At 36.5% G+C, this 17779-nt stretch overlaps 1 protein-coding gene across 3 annotated transcripts in view; it reads left to right on the top strand.

Moving 5' to 3' along the window:
* FBXL2 (F-box and leucine rich repeat protein 2) overlaps positions 1–17779 on the top strand; it is a 43183-nt gene that overhangs the window by 9097 nt on the left and 16307 nt on the right. For 2 of the 3 annotated variants that reach the window (XM_061464446.1, XM_061464447.1), the window contains exons 2-5: positions 3530–3591; positions 12173–12227; positions 13725–13799; positions 17122–17216. In XM_061464446.1, the coding sequence (XP_061320430.1) occupies positions 3530–3591; positions 12173–12227; positions 13725–13799; positions 17122–17216 (287 nt within the window). Of the gene's footprint in view, positions 1–3529; positions 3592–12172; positions 12228–12635; positions 12714–13724; positions 13800–17121; positions 17217–17779 lie in introns of those variants that run through there. The other variant, XM_061464448.1, reaches the window with a different exon arrangement.

The following is a 17779-nucleotide window of genomic DNA, read 5'->3' as shown; positions in this document are numbered from 1 at the left end:
CCTGTGCCACCAGCTGTTGTGTCTTGGGTATCACTTACTTCTGTTCTGTTGGCAATGTGCATCCCTTTGCTTGTCTGACACTCCTTTTGTTGCCTGGATACCTTTACCTTTTGCTACTTGCATAGAGTTAAATGATTCTGCCTGTCTGCCTGTCCAATGCTTTAATTGTTCATTTCTGGAGAAAGCATCAGCTAGCAGCGGTTCTCTGACCATTAGAGAGCACTCTATAGTGTCACATGTGAGAGAATAGAAAATTTATAGTAAAGCAAGATTGTTTTCCCTTTTCTTCCTCCTCCATTTTTCTGTTGTATTTAAATAGAGAGCTTTTTAGGATGCCACTCATAACTTTAGTGTGCTCCTGAGCTGCTCTGGGTAGCAAAGCTGATCTGCTGGCTTTCTTCTCACTATAGTGAGAGGTGATTTCAGTAGCATGGTGAAGGGGAGATTGCACAGGCAGCAATTGAGTGTCTCTGTTGAGGAAGAGATGTGCAGCAACCTTGTGTGGTTCGTGTTTGGTAATAAAAATCTGCACATCAGGGGAACTGAATAAAAGTTTAATTCTAGTTTGTCAGGATTTTCCTTTAGAACACCTTGTCCTTACAATGCCTATCACTACGTAAATAACAGTAAATAAATATTGCTCTTGCCAGTGAAAACCTGAAAGACGCTATGCTTTTTAGACATGGCAATATTTACAGTCTAACTAGGATGTTAGCCCTGTCAGCCATAAATGTATGGATTTAATTCTAAACTGCTGTTTCCTTTGGTGACAATGACCCAACATTGCATTTGTTCCTGGCCTGATAAATAATTCAGCCTTGTTTTTAGTATGTATGTCTTCTCTTTTTGCTGATGTTCTTTTGGGTGTCTCAGACATAATTTTCCCTTTTTCCCAAATTTATCCCTACTTACTCGCTTTAGCACACTACTAAGCAAGTCTGGTTTTGAGTCTGTTTTTTAATAACTTTTGATTTGTAAAGTTGACAGGTTGAAGGTCCTGATTGACTCTGATGTCAGTGGCAATTAGGTACATAAATATCTCCATGGAACCGAGCCATAATGCCAGCAGAACTGTTTCATCTGTAAAGACAATAGTCCTCTTCAAAAGAGGACTGGATAATAACTGAAATTGCATCATTGAAAAAAATTATCACCAAAATCACTAGTATAACCTTGTTTTGATCTTAAAATACTAGTTGGAAGGAACTTCAAAATGTTTAAGGTAAGCATAATAAACTGTGATGAATATTCCTATATTTCTTCGTAGAGAAAAATGTACTTTTATGAACTTACTGCACTTCTTTGCCAAACTTGATGCAAAACCACAAATGTACAATTCCGTCAGTAATTCTGGAGAAAACAGGAGAGCTTTATCACCAACTGTTAGACCAGAAGAGAAGAATATGTGGTGCTTTTAATAGTGGCAAGCTGACTGTGGTGTACCAACAAGTTATGTTCCAGGACTAGTGGTAGTTAGTGTGTGTAACAATCTGGAAGGGAAAGCAAAACTGGGAGGTTATTTTTTTGAATGTGACAAATTTACTAACTTACTGTGTTGCCTTCATACAGTGAGCTTATATCCATGTTATTATACATCTGAGAATCTAGAGTGTAAAGAAAAAAAAAGGTGATAACCTTTGTACTGGCAAAACGATGGCACGTGTTAACCAGTAGCAGGCTGCAAAGTAGCTTTATTTAAAAATAATCAGGCTCATAAGTGGAAAATGTATGGTAGGTGATGTAACCTTAGAGGAATTATCTGTAACTACAGAATAATTAAGTTTAAAGAGGATTTTTAGTGGTCTCTGATACTGAATGTTCAGAATCTAGGCCAGAATTAACTAAGATGTAAGTTCACTAGCTGGTTTTACTGTAGACCTAGTGTGCTTTCACAGAGGTAACTTCCTTCTCTGCAGCAGAAGTATTTCCTCACTTCGGTTTTTAGTGATGTTAAGTTCTATGAGGATGGCATATATGTCTTATTTTTCTAAATGAATGCTGCAGTAAACACAGGACTATGTTTTGACTGTTCTTCTAAAAAATTATCCCAATATATAATACTGTTTTCAGGCTGTAAGATGAAAAGCATGAGTAGCATATAATCCTAAAATGGCATACATGCAGATAATTCATAAATCAATGAATTACTAAGTTCAGACAACCTCTTCTAAAAATAGTTTTGGTGCGCATAGTGTATTTCAGCATAAAGTCAGTACACTGACAGCAATGGGCATGGGATGTAAAGCAGAACCTTAACCTGCAGTCAGCCATGTAGAACTGCTTAAAGCCATGAATGTTTTTCTCCTTAAGGGACTAGAATTGGGTTTTGATTTTCTTTGGTTTTGTTTGGGTTTGTTTTAGTTTTTTTTTTTGGTGGGTTTTTGTTTGTTTGTTTGTTTGGGTGGGGTTTTTTTGTTTTCCTTATTTTCCCAAGAAGCAAAGCATACTTGCCAAGTACGTGATAATGTGTGATGGTAGGATGGACAAGGGATAACACTGAGTCAGGAACAGCATACTCTCAGTGGAGGACCGAAAGATTACTTCCAGTTTACCTTTTAGCATTCAGGAAGTTCTTGGCTATATTGGATCTCCTTCTGGCTTTTGTTTCAGGTAATGTAGACAGCAGATGACTACCTAATGATCTTCTCTTTGCAGGGGAAGTGATTGTTTGTGACTTTGACTCTCTCCAGTCTATACTGTGATTCCTTGAATTGATCGCAAACATGATTCTGATTCACTTTGTTTTGTTTATTGCTGTTTTTCAATGGCAAAATGTCTCAAACCTACATATTTACAATAAGTTGTCAGTATCTCCTTTCTGTAGCTTATCTATTTATCTGTTGACTAATCCTGTTTGTCTTTTGCAGAAACATTTTCCTGTGTATTACCTGCTTTTTCCTTTGGCATTTTCTTTCAATCTCTCCACTTTCTTTTCCTTAGGAGATCTGTTAGGAAATTCTGGGTGAGAGGTATTTTCAGTTTTTCTGGTAGCATTTTTTGAGGTGCTTCCCATGCTTATGTAGCAGTTGCTGTTATACCTGTGGCAGTAAATTATTTAAATTTAGATTATTATATTTTATCCACATTCACATACCTGGGCTGAAGTATTTACGCTGCAGGCAATGAAGGAAGGGACCTGAATAACTGGAAAGTGTCCCCTTTCTGTTTTCTGTAACAGGACAGTTTTAGGACACTAACTAGTGTGTGTTTGTATGTATCTAGCTATTGCTAGAAGTTTCGCTGTTGCCTAGAATACTATGAAAATGTGTCTTCGTATCGCTTGTTTAATGACTGTCAAGTTGCTTCATAATTTTTAGCACAGTTGCATCTTAGCACTAGGGAATACCAGGTGTATGTGTGAGTGTGGCCCTGTTATATATATTGAAATAATTTTATAGTATTGCCAACTGACATGTTGAAAATGGGAACAGTAATTTAAAAGAATTAAGCACCTAAATAGAAGGTGAAAAGACTCTCTAAAAGCCTTTGTCTTGTAGGTCTAAGTGATGATTTTTCTTTCTGTTTTTAGGTTTTCTCAAATAATGATGAAGCCCTTATTAACAAAAAACTACCCAAAGAACTTCTGTTAAGGTAACTTTATAGTGTGTTAAGGGGTAAAAACATGAGAATCATGCATTGCTTAGATAGCTTACAGGCTATCAAGTGCTATTTATTCTTTTTTAAATCTGTCTTGAAATAAATAGTAACATACTTTGTTTAGTTCTTGGAATTGTTGAAATTGTTGTCTTTTGGTTAGCCTTGATTTGTTTTAATGTGTTCAAATTATACTATACCATGGAAGATGCAATCTAACAGTGATCTTTTCCTTGCATGTCAGAAAAACTGAAGTAAAATGTCCATAAAGCTTTGGTGTACAGAGTAGTCAGCTCTTCCACGCTACACAACGTTTTATCTGTCTGAAGAGCCTGTAATCCTTTCTGTAATGTAATTCACAGTCTTCATGTCATGAATTTTGTTATAACAAAATGTAAGTTCAAGTTCAAAGCTTTCAAAAAGTCACTGCAGAAAAGTGCTGCCTGTTAGCATTACTCTAAGTTAGAACCAGCAGGAGAACTTTCCTTACTGTAGTAATTTGATTAGTCATAAATTTCATCAGCTTGCCACTGTGAGTAGCTCACCTTTGCAGGAGTTAGCTATGACATCAAGATCAGTTAAGTTCTGCCCATGGTTGAGATGCTAAAGGATGTCTTTGCACTCTCATCTTTTTTAAGTTGATTTCAGGCAAAGTGTAAACTGCCATATATGATGATACGGCTCAACTGGATGTGATCACATCAATGCTGGAACTGAAACAGCTTAGTGGTGTCTTCTGTGTCTGCCTATAGAGTTTGTTACAGCCTCTCTTGGAGGGAAGAAAAAAGGAAAGCGTTCACTTGTAATGCTGTAATTACAGATTTAAGTGATGGTGTTAACAAAACTGAGCTGACAATTTCTTCTTAATACACTAAGATGTTTGGGTTACCTTGTATATATGTCATTGCATCCAGTCTGAAGTGGAAGAATGTCTCAAATAATGGTAGTTTGCATTTTAGACTCATAGAAAGGGTTGGAAAGCACCTTAAGATCATCTAGTTCCAACCCCCTGCCATGGGTAGGGATACCTCACACTAAACCTTGTCACTCAAGACTCCATCCGACCTGTCCTTGAATGCTGCCAGGGATGGAGCATTCACGACTTGCTTGGGCAACCCATTCCAGTGCCTCCCCACCCTCACAGTAAGGAACTTCTTCCTTATATCTAACCTAAACTTCCCGTTTCAGTTTGAACCCATTACCCCTTGTCCTGTCACCCCAAGCTCTGCGCTGCAGCCTCCGCTCTCATCAGTTCTGTCTGGGTGCTGACACTGGCCAATACTGGGGCAGCCAGAGCAGAGCTCCCAGGCTGGGCCCTGCTCCTGGGAATTGTGAGAATTCCTGCATTTAACTTCTAGGTGTCAATTTCCTGAATTGTGTATTCCAACGCCAAATTTGGTAAGTTCTTTAAAATGTTAAATAGGGAGTAGCTTAATTGTTTCATTGAGGTGTATGTTTATTCCAACATATGCATTTTAAAGGACATTTTAAAGAACTCAGGGGAAAAAAATGGGCAAGAAATTGGACAATACCAGTGACTTAGCTGTTAGCTCTTGAATACAAGATAACTTCTTGCAGAACAACTTGGGGGCTATATAGGCTTACCTTGGATTAGACCAACTGAGGAAGTGATTCTGCGAAGGCACTGCCACTACACTATTGTGCAGTGTCTAAAGAAACCCTTTGCATGGTTGAAGCACTTCCTGATGTTGGAATGACAAAATAAAATAGCCCAGACCAAGCATACGCAGAAGTGATTTAGCCAACCATCTAGTTCTTGCGTGTGTATGTCCTCTTTGCAGTTGCACAGTGATATTCCAAAGTAGATCAAAGCTGTAGCCAGAATAGATGACTGAGAAATTCAACTGGGGGAGTCAGCTTTCTTAGTAAAGACCATGATGATCTCATGCTGAATGCTGGGACTCGAGTCATGGTCCGCCCATAGCCAGGGAGAAATAAAGTCCACGTTTTATAACACGCACAGTATTGACTTGGACTGTCAGGGCTTTGGAACTGCGAGGAAGGGGATGGGTGGGAGAGGTGCTCTGTAAAATTTCCTTTTGAAGTTGTACTGCTGCAGAGACAAACTCAGAAGGCCAAAGGCAGAGTATGTTGGAGGGTAGTATGATGGGACATGGGGTCGGAGTTCTCATCCCTGCAGAGTATAGATATCTGGGGAAATTTAGGGGCACGAACCTGGCTGTCTACAGGATTATCAGTGTGGAATTTGGTTTATGCTTCTGCACATAAATGCTTTTGCAAGACAGAGCCTGAAAGTCTTTCAACACCTAACAGTTTATGCTTGTGCTACAATATGTTTAAAATTGTCTTGCCATATGGTTGTGACAAGAGGGATTAAATATTGCTGCACTGAGTGTAATTAATTTTGTAATTATTTTTGCTGTATTAACTATGCAGTCTACCTTTTAATTAAAAGGAGAGGAAGCCAGTTGCAGTGGAAACATTTTGCTCATAGTGCTGGAACTGAATAGTAAATACACTATTGAAAGTGTCATCAAATACATAGTTTGTTGTTTGCTTATATCAGATATGTATGAAAACTGTTGGAAAACACTACAGCTCTTAAAAAACAAAAATCCCTAAAAAAACCCCAAACAACAGTTTGACATGTGGAAAAAGAGTGGTTGATATTTTGTTACAAATATCTGGAAATGGAAACACAGTTTCTTGTATTGCATTCTTATTTACATCAAGTATTTAAACATCTGTAATCTGACTATAACAAGCAATCCAGATTTTCTCTAAAATTGAGAAACCTTTCTCTGATAGTAGACTTAGAAAATACCACCACTGTAAAATTTTACTCATTTGTTGATACGGTTACATACTCTAAAATTGAACAAAGTAAGCCCTTGGTCTTATACTGCAGTTCTTGCTCTTTCTTACTATTCTTATTATTTATCTAACAACCAGAATTAGATTGCAAGGTTTTCAGGGCAGTGTCGTGTCTCTTGCACATTTTCTACAGATTTTCTACTATGCTTATACGTAAACGACTGAAACCCTCAGCTTCTCAGGCAAGAAGCTCATTAGGATACAAACCCAGAGGTTATTGTTCCTTCTCAATGAGACCCAGATGACTGTGCAGAGGAGGAAAAGGATATATGACTAATATGGACAGCAGTGGTTTTGAAGAAGACCCTCATTTGGAGGGAGCAGTTATGCTTTGAGTTAGGTAGGATAGCTTGAGTGGAGAGAGGGAGGAGATAATTTGTAACTTTTTCTGGTTTATGTGCATTTATTTTTATTTGTAATATTGGAGTAATTTTATTTTTGTGGAAGAAACAGGCTGCTTCTAAAAGCTTTGATTTGTGGTACTGTTCATGCTAAAAGAAAAATGATCACTGTTAGCTGTTGCAATGCTGTTAATTTGCCAGTTGGCAAGGAATACTCTTTCCCCTCTGCTCTTATATATTGCTGGAAGTGAAAGGTTGAATAAATGCTAAATTGTATGATGTTTGAGTAAGAATCCTGCAACGATGTTATAAATCATGTCATTTAAATAATGTTTTCAGGCAATTATAGTTTTTTCTTTGCTTAGCCTGTATGTTTATGGAAAAGCATCGTATGATTATACAGGACATTAGTTGTGGATTTGCACTGGTGTCTAAACTTAATAAACCCATATCTATTTCAGAAGGATCAGAAATAAAGTCAGAGAGAGACTGTTGCAATTTTAACAGTAACAGCTGTTCCAGTAAGATGTCACAGCCTTGAATATGAATAGTTTTCTTTTTTCTTTTTTTTTTTCCCCTTGTAAATTGCTGGGAAAAACAAATGGATTTTTCAAGTTACCATATGAGTCTGAAAAGCATTGGGAACAAAAAAAATGAAGTGAATGTAATATTAGAATGTTCTGACTTTCCAACAGCTTCCAAAAACCCTTTCCTTCTTTTTTTTTTTTATTTTATGCTTGATGAGAATTTTGAAAACATACATGTTTGAATTCAAATGTACAGGTTTGAAAATGGGGATATAGCCAGTACTTCTGGCATGTAGAAGGACAGATAACACTTGTTCATTTGTGTTTTAACTGCTAACCTTCTGTGCTAGAAGATTTTGCACAAAAATGGCAAGCTTCAGAAACAAAGAAACAAAGATGTTTATTCCTTTTGACCCCTTGAACCATGTTATGTTCCCTTCTGCCTTCAAAGTACCAACTTCGTAGGCTGGACCACAAATGCAGAAGCTGTTCTGAGTTCTGCTATAAACCATATGTACTTGGTGCATGTACTGGAATAATAATAGGTCATAGTAGTCATACTATGGGTCATAATAGTCATCAGAGTAAAAATTTGATTGCTTAATCAGATTTCAGAGAGGATAAGCAAAGTTTTGGGCCTTAAATTAGGAGAAGAACCCAGGACTTGTGTTCCAGTAGCAGCTTTTCTTGTACAGAAGAATATGCAGCATGTGAGTCGGCTAATTAAGTATTATATATGTTTTCATGTTTCTGTTCTTTGGTTTTAGTACTGCACACTGCTTTTTGCTCAGCTTTTAGCCTGCTACTACTGTAGGGCAGAAATTGCCAGAAACTTAAAATTAGTGTATTCAAACATAGTATTTGGTATGTTTGAAGTGATGCTTTACCATCTGTGTGCTTAACTGTGGGGGAAATAGAAAAAATATAGTAAAGGTTACAAGGAATTGTTATAATGCCATTGGTATTTCTTAGCTAGATATGGTAGGTACTTAAATGGCCCACAGTTGCTGTAAAATATCTTACCGTAGGAAGTACCAACTGGTGAGTCAAAGAACTGAAAAATACAAACTTGTATATGGATCTACTCTTAGTTGGTAAGAATTCTGTAAGCAGACAAACAATGTGTGTATTTTGAGGTGGGGGAGAAATCTGTCATCTCAAACATAGAATCACAGAATCATTGATATTCTTAGGTTGGAAGAACCTGTAAAATCAAGTCCAACTGTTAACCCGGCACTGCCAAGTCTACCACTAAACCATGTCCTGAATCGTTGCACACACATAATTAATTTTCCCCACTTCAAGGGTTTGTATAATTAAATGCCCTCTTTAAAGGCTTCTATAGTAGTCTATATGAATGCAGTTTATGTACTCATGTCAATTTGATTGTTTCTGATACTGTAATTGCTTGGCAGACTTGCACATCTGTGTACAGCTTTGTTGATACTAATTTTTTTAATGCTGCATGTGCTTCTGATGTCTAACATTTAAAGAAGCATACTGGAAAAATGAAGAATGTGCAGAGAAAATGAGATTCAAAGAACTAAAGTACAAAGTCTGTCAACAAGAAGCATTAAAGATGACATGATAAGTGCTTTAAAACTCGGTGTGGGGAAAGTACTAACTGCTAATGTACTCTAATTCGGTGAAGAAAAATAGAAAAAAGCATTAAAGCTGCAAGTCAGACATTCACCTTGGAAATAACACAAATGTAACAGCGTAATTAAGCAGTGGAACAAACTATCAGAGAAGGTGGTGGTTTTCCATTTCTTGAAGGCTTTCAAATCAAGAATAGATCCTTTTATGGATGTTAGACTTTAGTAAAATTCATGCTTACCATAAGGGAGTTGAAGAACTGTGCGCTTATGCTGCCCGTTATGTCTTTGGCATGAAGCTTATGTGTACTGCAGGTACTGTTAACGTTGAAAGACCTCCAAGGCCAAACTCGTGTCCAGACTGGTATGTGTCTAGGGATAGAAAGTCTTGAAGAGCTCTGCTTGGTTGTAAGGGGATTCGCGTTCTTGAACTTCATATAGGATAATTATGGAGAATTGAATAGCCTGGATACTGGCAATCAGAATAGATGATCCTAAACTTTCCTGTGGATCTATTAACTTAATTTCCAGTTTCCCCGTACTCCATGGCAAAGGCTTAAGTGGAAATTAATCCTCCTGCTGGCTGCATTAGCTTCCATCTGCATAGCTATGGTCATAGAGGACAGAAGTGCCATACAACCATCACCTGTCTGTCTTGGTAGTTTTTTCCACTTTTTAAAATTACAAGTGCCTGCTGACATTATTCTTCACCCTAAGTGCCAGACACTGTCAGTGTCTAATGCTAACAGATGACTGATGATGCCAGTGTTGCCATCTCCATCTCAGTTTTTTGGTTGCCTTTGAAGTCTCTTAAAGACTTTAAAGTCTTTAAAAGACTTTAAATTACTTTAAACCTTACAGTCTTGTGCCTTGTTGGCTAATTTTCCTGACTGGTAAGTATTTCCTAGTAGTTCTGTGTGACTGCAGTAGAGAAGCAAGTGTGTTTTAGTGGTGCATATGTAAGCCTGTACTATAGAAGGTAAACAGAAAAGTATGGGGAAGAAATGCTTTCAAGCAAGCTGGCAAAATGACTCTTTGGAATTTACTGGCATCTCTTACCTATCCTAGTATTTAATTCAGTAATAATTCTGATTAGGATGCATTATAATCCAGCAAATATTATTTTGGTGGGGACATTTTGGAGCACCTTGCAAGAAAGTTTCTTCTTTAGAATAAAAATAAAAACTGAGAGCATCATGAATGTTTACACTTACTAAAGTATTTTTCCTTTTAACATAAAATGACCACTTTTTTGGTTTTGACTTTTTAAAAAGTCACTTCATACAGAATGGAGCAAAACTAAATACATGTGTTCTGCATTTGGTTTTCATTTACTTTTGATCTTCTAACAGCAATAAACAATCAAACATGAAGACAGACTGCCAGACAACTCAGTCTGGCAGTATGAAATACTTTCTCTTCGACATCTTGCAATTTCTTCTGTTGTTTCATATTTCAGTGTAACTAGATACATCACTTCTAAAGCGTGTCATGTTCTTCATTCAGGCAAGAGTATTGTGTCACAATGTGGTTTGTCACAAACCTTCCTTTGTAACAAATAATATAGACCTTTTTTGTGCTTCAGCCTCTGTAAATATAACCACCTGATTACACTCATACAGTGGTACTAGGAGGAAGCTTTTACAAACCAAGAAGCTTTAGCAGGTCTCCAGCATCATCTGTGACATTCATCTCCTGCCACTTGCCTTGTGCTGGCAAGTCATGGGTTAGTTGGCAAGTTCATGGTGGGGCATTGTTATAAATGCTGCTCTTACAAGGCTGAGAACACTTTCAGTGTTCATCTGAACAATCCAGCAATTTTGCTGAGCACATTAGTATGTCCTTTTTGCATGAAACGCTGCTAAGTTTCTTGGAAATGGTCAGACCTCAGAATGGATGTTCAAATGACAGAAATATATGCTATCAAAAGGAATATTATCAACAGGTTTTTATAAATTGTTTCATAGCTTTTGAGAATGTCTTGCCTTCTGTTTTCATGGCTAATAGTTTTTGAAGACAAGGTATTACTCTGCAGTGGAAAATATAAAGTATTTCCATGTGTTAATGAGTATTGGAATACCAATTATCTAAAGCGATAATAATAAACATCCGGAAGGCTGTTACATGTAAGAAGTGCTTCCATTAACTTCCATTACATTTGCTGACTCTTACCACAGCTAAAACTCACAGCGCTTAAGATGTAGGCATCCATTTTGAGCTCTCACTTGAGATTTCCACTTGGAAAATAGTAATTTTACATTAGTAAATTCAGCATCTTTTACCTGTTGTTTACTCCTCAGTGTTAACATCTCACTAAAAGATGAAATTGTTATTATTACTATTAGTTGTTCTGATAACTGAAAAAATTCATTGGCGAGAAGGTAACAGTGAATCACAGGATTTATATATTTATATATATTATTTATATATTTATAGTATTTGTATTTATAAGTGCATCACAGTAATGTCTTTCATCTATTTCGTATCTCTCTCTGTAATAGAGAATTATTTTGGAATAGGATTTGTATTTTATGCTTAAGCTATTTTTTTTTCTTCACTGAGAACACCCTTTGAAGCAATTTCATTGTTGTCTGGAAGTGGTATTTAGCAAAATTCATTTTGACAGTGAAAAATTTCTTTCAGAAAACTATTAAGAGTTGGCAGCCTTGAGGAATTGGTTCCATGCTCAGAATAGTAATGCTGAATTTTCAATTGTTTCTTGTTGAGTAAATTAAAAAATAAATAACTGTTAGACTTGGTAGTCACTATGAAAGCCCTTTAGAAGTTTGGGTAATTTTTCTTTTTGTTAGTACTTAGATTCTTGAATTTATCTGTGTTTTTCTCCATTTCTTACTAGTCTCCAACCTCTGAAACCTTCACTTGTATTTGTTTGAGTTATTTCTTTAATTGCAGCCCAATTAAAGGTATATAAGCTAGTTTGTCTGAATTAAAAAGAAGCAAAATAATTTATCATTCATTTATGTTTGGGTAGTAAGGAGGGGGAAACAGAAAATAGGTATTTTCAGAAGAAACACCTGCTGGTTCTAATATGTTGGTGGTGACTGTCTTTAGATGATAGATGTGATATTATTCCTTAAGTCCTGAGCAGCAAAATAACTTGATAAAATGCTCATACTGCATTTAACTTGCTTCTTGTGCAACTAGTGCATTTTTATAGAACTACAGAGCTGTGAGTCCGTGTGTTAGTCTGACTTTATAATAAAACATTCTAATTGTTGTTCTTTGCCTTTCTTCCTAGAATATTTTCTTTCTTGGACATAGTTACTTTGTGTCGATGCGCACAAGTTTCCAAGGTATGTATTTCTGTTGGGGTTTTTTGTTTTTATGGGGGATGCTATTCTCTTAGTTATATACAAATCATGGGCTTTGGGGCAATCTGCTTCCTGTCCAAAAATAGCCTCCAAACATTAGTTCTCTCAGTCTATTTGGTTCTTAAAATAAAGGAAGAGTTTTCCATTCAGATGTGGTCTTAGTTGCTATGTACTGAAGTTCTGTTTAAAGGCTATGGAAAAGATAACCTAGTTGTGTATGGTCTATATCTGGAGAAAGGATTAAGCCCAGTTTGGTGTGATGGCACTTGCTTTTTATAAAGCATGTGGCTGCATAGCACTATTTTTCAGATGTATTTTCTGTTTAAAATTCCATGTAGTTCAGTTAATGTGCACCATGTGTCTAGGAAGTACATTCATCACTTGCTTGCCAAGTACAAAAAGGTGTTAAGTAGATGGACTACTAATGGAGGAAAAAGGCAGCAGAAGATACTAGAGAAAGCATGCTAAGTAAGCTTTTATGTTTAGCTTATGTTGATTATTTTTCTTGAATTAAAATGAAGAATAGTCTGTTCCCACATCAAGTGCGTACAATGAAGTGTGTTCTTATATAACATGAATGAACGTGTTTATTTCGTGCTTTTCTTCCCTCTCTTGATGAGGATTGGGTTTTATTTTGTTCAGGGTTTATTGTTTTTTGTTTGTTTTGCTTTGTTTGCTTGTTTTAATGTAGAATTGTGTAACTGTTTAATTCCTACACCCATATCACTGTGACCTGCAAGGTCAGTAAGCTTTGTGCTAGCATCAGGTTTTGTTAGAACCTTCGGGTAGAGCCTGCAAAACAGTGGAAGAAAACCAAAGTGATTGAATCAGTTGTATTTTTCTCTCAGGACTACCGGTCGGTTGGATGCAGTATTTTTTTCTTCTGGGCTTGAATGTATTTATGTTTCTCCAGCTTTTTTGCTTTATTTTACTTTGAGCTTCGACAGAGAAGGACAAATTCTCAAGCATGCACATGTAACTTTGCACCTGTAAAGGAAAGCCCTGGTTCTAACAGTGGAAGGTCAGCAGTTTTCTGAAAGGTTTCTGTTTTTCTCAGAATAGTAACTAATGAGGTTGAGGAACTACGGGTTTATTGGGCAGAATCTCACCTGCAGCTACTTTTCTCCATACAGATTTAGCAAAAGTAACTTATTAGACAGAATTCACTGAAGTTTTTTTAAAATGCAGGGTTAGATCTTTGCTGTATCCGTGGATGTACTTTAATTTCTTGCTTTCCTACGTGTTTTACTGGCGTAAGTTAGCTTCTGCAGTGTAATCCATTTGGGAGATGTGAGATTTATTTCCACAAATTCAGTGTTTTTAACTAGTTGATATTGTATGACAACTAACATCTACAGTTACAGTTCTTTTAAAAAATTTGACCTGAAATTGTATATTTTGTTATATTTCAGTTGCTGAGAGGAAAGCGAAGGGAGCAGGCGGTGGAGGTAATAAATGAACTGTGTTTGTTTTCTGCAGGCATGGAATGTTTTAGCTCTGGATGGAAGCAATTGGCAAAGAATAGACCTCTTCAACTTTCAAACGGATATAGAGGTTAGTGTCCTTAGTTTTTTTTTCTATTCCTATGGTGATGTTTAAAAGCATAGCCCATTTTGAGTATCACATAGACTGTGCTTGTGGTCACATTTTAAAGGCTGAAGTTCAGGATAGGACTGTGAGGGAGCAAATGGATAATAACTCTGTGTTTATCTTTTTTAACACTGGATGAATGTTTCAGTTTTGGTTGCCAGCTATGTATCACATAATTGGCATATATCATATGCATACAGGGCTCTTGAAACTCAAAAGCTGCTCGTTTCCAGAAAGTAGAAGTATAAATGGTGTGTTTGGATGGAGTGAGATCCTCTGAATCAGTTTCACCATCCAGACACAATTTTGTTGCTGGTCGAGCCACTCTGTGAGGATGCCATCTAGTGCTAAAAGCTCTCTGTACGCTTTCCTGTAGGATTTTGAGATTGGCACAATAAAATGCTGAGCAACTTTTCTTAACCACTTATGCACCAGATCAAATCTAGGCATGTATCTGATTATGTTTTATGAACGTTTGCTTTATGAGGTTTGGACCTTGCCTGGAATGCCGGTACATGTGGATTAAAGTCCTTTTCAGCATTTAACAAAATGATTAGGGCAGTCCTGTCTTCTGTAAGAAAAACATATCAGCATTAATGCCATCATAGATGTGTGTAACAAAATAAAATAGGACGTTAGAAAATTAAGACAAAAATCCATGGTGAAATACAGTTCCTAAATTGAGTCTGAACTGGTTTATTATTTGTTGTTTGATACAAATCAAATTTAGAATACAGTAATGAATTTGCTTCTGGGTTTTATGTTATAGTTTCTTAGTTGCATGAATAAAATCCAGATGGATTTCATTTGGTATATTTTGCCAAGCATGGTTCAAACTGTTCCTAAAGCTTTACAGTAATATATAGCACTAATTTTTTTCACTGCTCTTAAAAAATTAGTGCCAACTCCTCTTCTATACTGATGTTAAACATGAGGATCTTGCAGAGGTACGAGAAAGACTTTTGGCATCTGCCTCTATCTAAATGTGCCTACAAAGACTTGGAGCTTTAATGTAATCTTTTCAGTTACTTTTAAAAAAGATTGTGTTTCTCTTTTGTTAAGATAATGAAGAAAACCCCATGGGTCTGTGGGCCTTCTGTTGGTAGGCCTTTTCTGTGTCTGAAACCTTTCTGCTATTTAGAAACACAGTATTGGATTTTAATGGTTTTGATACATTTGTCTTATGTGGTGCCTTCGAGATACTGTATTAGTGTTGCCCTTTGAGATGCTGTGTTTGTATCATGGGATTCAGGAGAAGGGATGAAATTAAATTATGATCCTCTTTTGCTATAAGAAGCTATAGTGGTTTGGAGCAATTTAGTTCAGTATATTATATTTAAGTATATTTGTAATACAAGCCCCTTACATTTATTCGTAAGAGTACATTAAACCAAAGGTTATTACGCAAGGTAGTTTGGAACGTGGTACTCACATCTGGTGTCTAAGAACTCTGTCTTTTTCTTCAGCTGTTTTGGTAAGATTTTTTGTCTATAGATTTAGGGCAGGTAAAAGCTGCTAATTGGATCTAGCAATTTTTTGCTCAGTTTGACATTGTACTGGTTGGTGATGTTTCACATAGCATCAAGCAGCACTTGATCTGAGACTATCAAATAAGGAAAAATCAGGTTTTGTGAAATCTTCCATATTGAAGACCTTATGTGGTAGAGAGTAAAGAGGGAGATGGAACTGTAAAAAAAAAGTTTATTTTCTATGATGAAGATGCGTAAAGATCATCTTGAGATTTAATGTGCTGTAGGATTTTTTGGTACGTGGAACCAAGTGTAAGCTGAGGTAATTTGAAAATCTAGGGGTTTAAGTGACATTGAATTATTCAAAAGTTAAACACATTTCAATGCATTTGACTTTTTAAAAATGCTCTTTGTTGGGTTTTTTTACATGCTTAAAGAAATAAATGGGTTTGGGGAAACTGCTTCTGTTTTCTTTGAATAATGCAATAGGGTTTGGCTTTTTTCTGCAATGTAGATTGAACTCCCATTATATGTTATTCATTGAATACTATCTGCACAGTGAAGGTATTTGGCCTGTGCTAAGAAAGAATTTTGTCTAATCAGAAAGCCTTAAAAAATCCATAATTTTGTTTGTATAGTGATTTTCAGTTTGTTTTGGTGTAAATTCTTCTGAGATACAAGATAAACAATGTTGCTTATGGACTAAGAAATGAGCTCTGATAAGAAAATGTTTTCACATAGTGATAACTAGGACTTTTGGTATCAGAGGTGAGCAGTGAGCAAGCAAAAATCCATTGACCTGTAACTGTATAAGTATTCCTTCTTAGAAACAAAAAGAAAAGAGAGCAAAGAAAATGAAAGATGCTATTAGCTATTTGGTATCAGTCCTGTTTATTAAATGGTCAGTGTTTCTCTTACCTTACCTCCCTAAAATTAGACACAATGTGATGTCTAGTATTTTTTTGCAGTAACCACCTGCTTTTTGCTATCTTATTTTTCTTAAAAAATGTTAAATAAATATAAAAATGAGTATATTTTTATTGGTGTTTAAATAACATTTTTGCCTAGTGCTACTTTCAGACTGAATATTAGAAGTACTGTGCTATTCTGCTAACCCCTGATTTATAACAAAATTTGCTTTGCAGATGTAAATAAAAAGCATTTTATAGCAAATGTGGGGTCAAGTAGGAGGTTTTGTGTGTAAACTGTGCTTCAGCTTCGAACAAATAACAAGGCCTAAAGCCTGTGATATTCTTTGTCATTCCCAAGTGTTAGGCACAGACACCCAAATATATATGACGTTGAAGACTGGCAGGTGGGCTCAGGCAGATCCCTACAGGAGGAACTGTAAAACAGGACGTACAGAGGCTGTAGTTCAGTGATGTACTAGCCTCAGCACGTCTTTGTGGTTAATTTCAACCGAGATGCTGTAATAGTAACTGTGATCCTTGAGGAATGGGCCTGCCTCCCAGTCAACCTCTAGGGCAGTTCTTCAGGTTCCCTACACATCTGACAAAAAACTTGAAGATGATTTCAACAATCTTAATGGGTAGTTATTGCTGAGACAAAAAGTTGAGTCCTGTGTGATAGACTGAAAAAAAGGGAGATGGAACTAAAAATGGCATTGAATGGCACTTCACTGTGGGTGGAAAGTCTCCTCAGGCAACTGTTTTTCTTTAAAGCAGCAGAAGAAATTCAAGGAGGTGTAGTTGTGGTGGGGTAGAGTTGGGGTGGGTGTTCGTGCCCATATTTTTAATTCGGTTAGAATGTTACGTCAGAATAAAACTCAACTAAATCTTCCTTCTATTTTGTTTAAGGGTCGAGTTGTGGAAAATATATCGAAAAGGTGTGGTGGGTTCCTGAGACAACTTAGTCTGAGAGGATGTCTTGGTGTTGGAGACTCCTCCTTAAAGTAAGTAAAGTCCAAGATTGAGACAGCACTTATTTCCTAATGTCTGGACCAAAAGCAATTATTGTTACATTTGTTTGGATTTGAGTACTGACTAATGGCCAAAATGGGATACTGAATACTGAGTACCTTAATAGTGACTGAGATTTCCATTTAAGATCGAAGTATAGCTACTATTATTCTCTGAAAATGAACTAAGAAATGAGAACTCTGATCTTCAGAAACATGTCTTTTTATTCATTAGTATTATGTTGATATCATTCCTTTTTCAAGCAGTTAAAATGTTTTCAGACCTGTACTCTTGTGTCCTACAACACTTAATTTCTTGAAGATTAGTCAGTCAGTTTTTAGTTTATCTCCTAGTGTGGACAAAAGGTGACCCAAGCAATGGGAGGAAGAATAAAGACTGATACAATTTAGTGCATGCAAAATCAGGAAAAGCCTTGGATTCTCTTCTGGCTCTAACTTAAGGACAGGCAGGCAACAGGATCGTCTCAGGAGTCTCCAAATAGAGACAGTGGCCCTCTTTTGTACAGTATATAAACTGAAAATACAAGCACAAAGAT

This window comes from Pezoporus flaviventris, unplaced genomic scaffold (genome assembly GCF_033815535.1).
Source record: "Pezoporus flaviventris isolate CSIRO_AGI_PZ_B2104156 unplaced genomic scaffold, CSIRO_AGI_Pfla_v1 ptg000037l, whole genome shotgun sequence".
NCBI lineage: Eukaryota > Metazoa > Chordata > Aves > Psittaciformes > Psittacidae > Pezoporus > Pezoporus flaviventris.
This window is presented reverse-complemented; position numbering and strand designations above follow the sequence as displayed.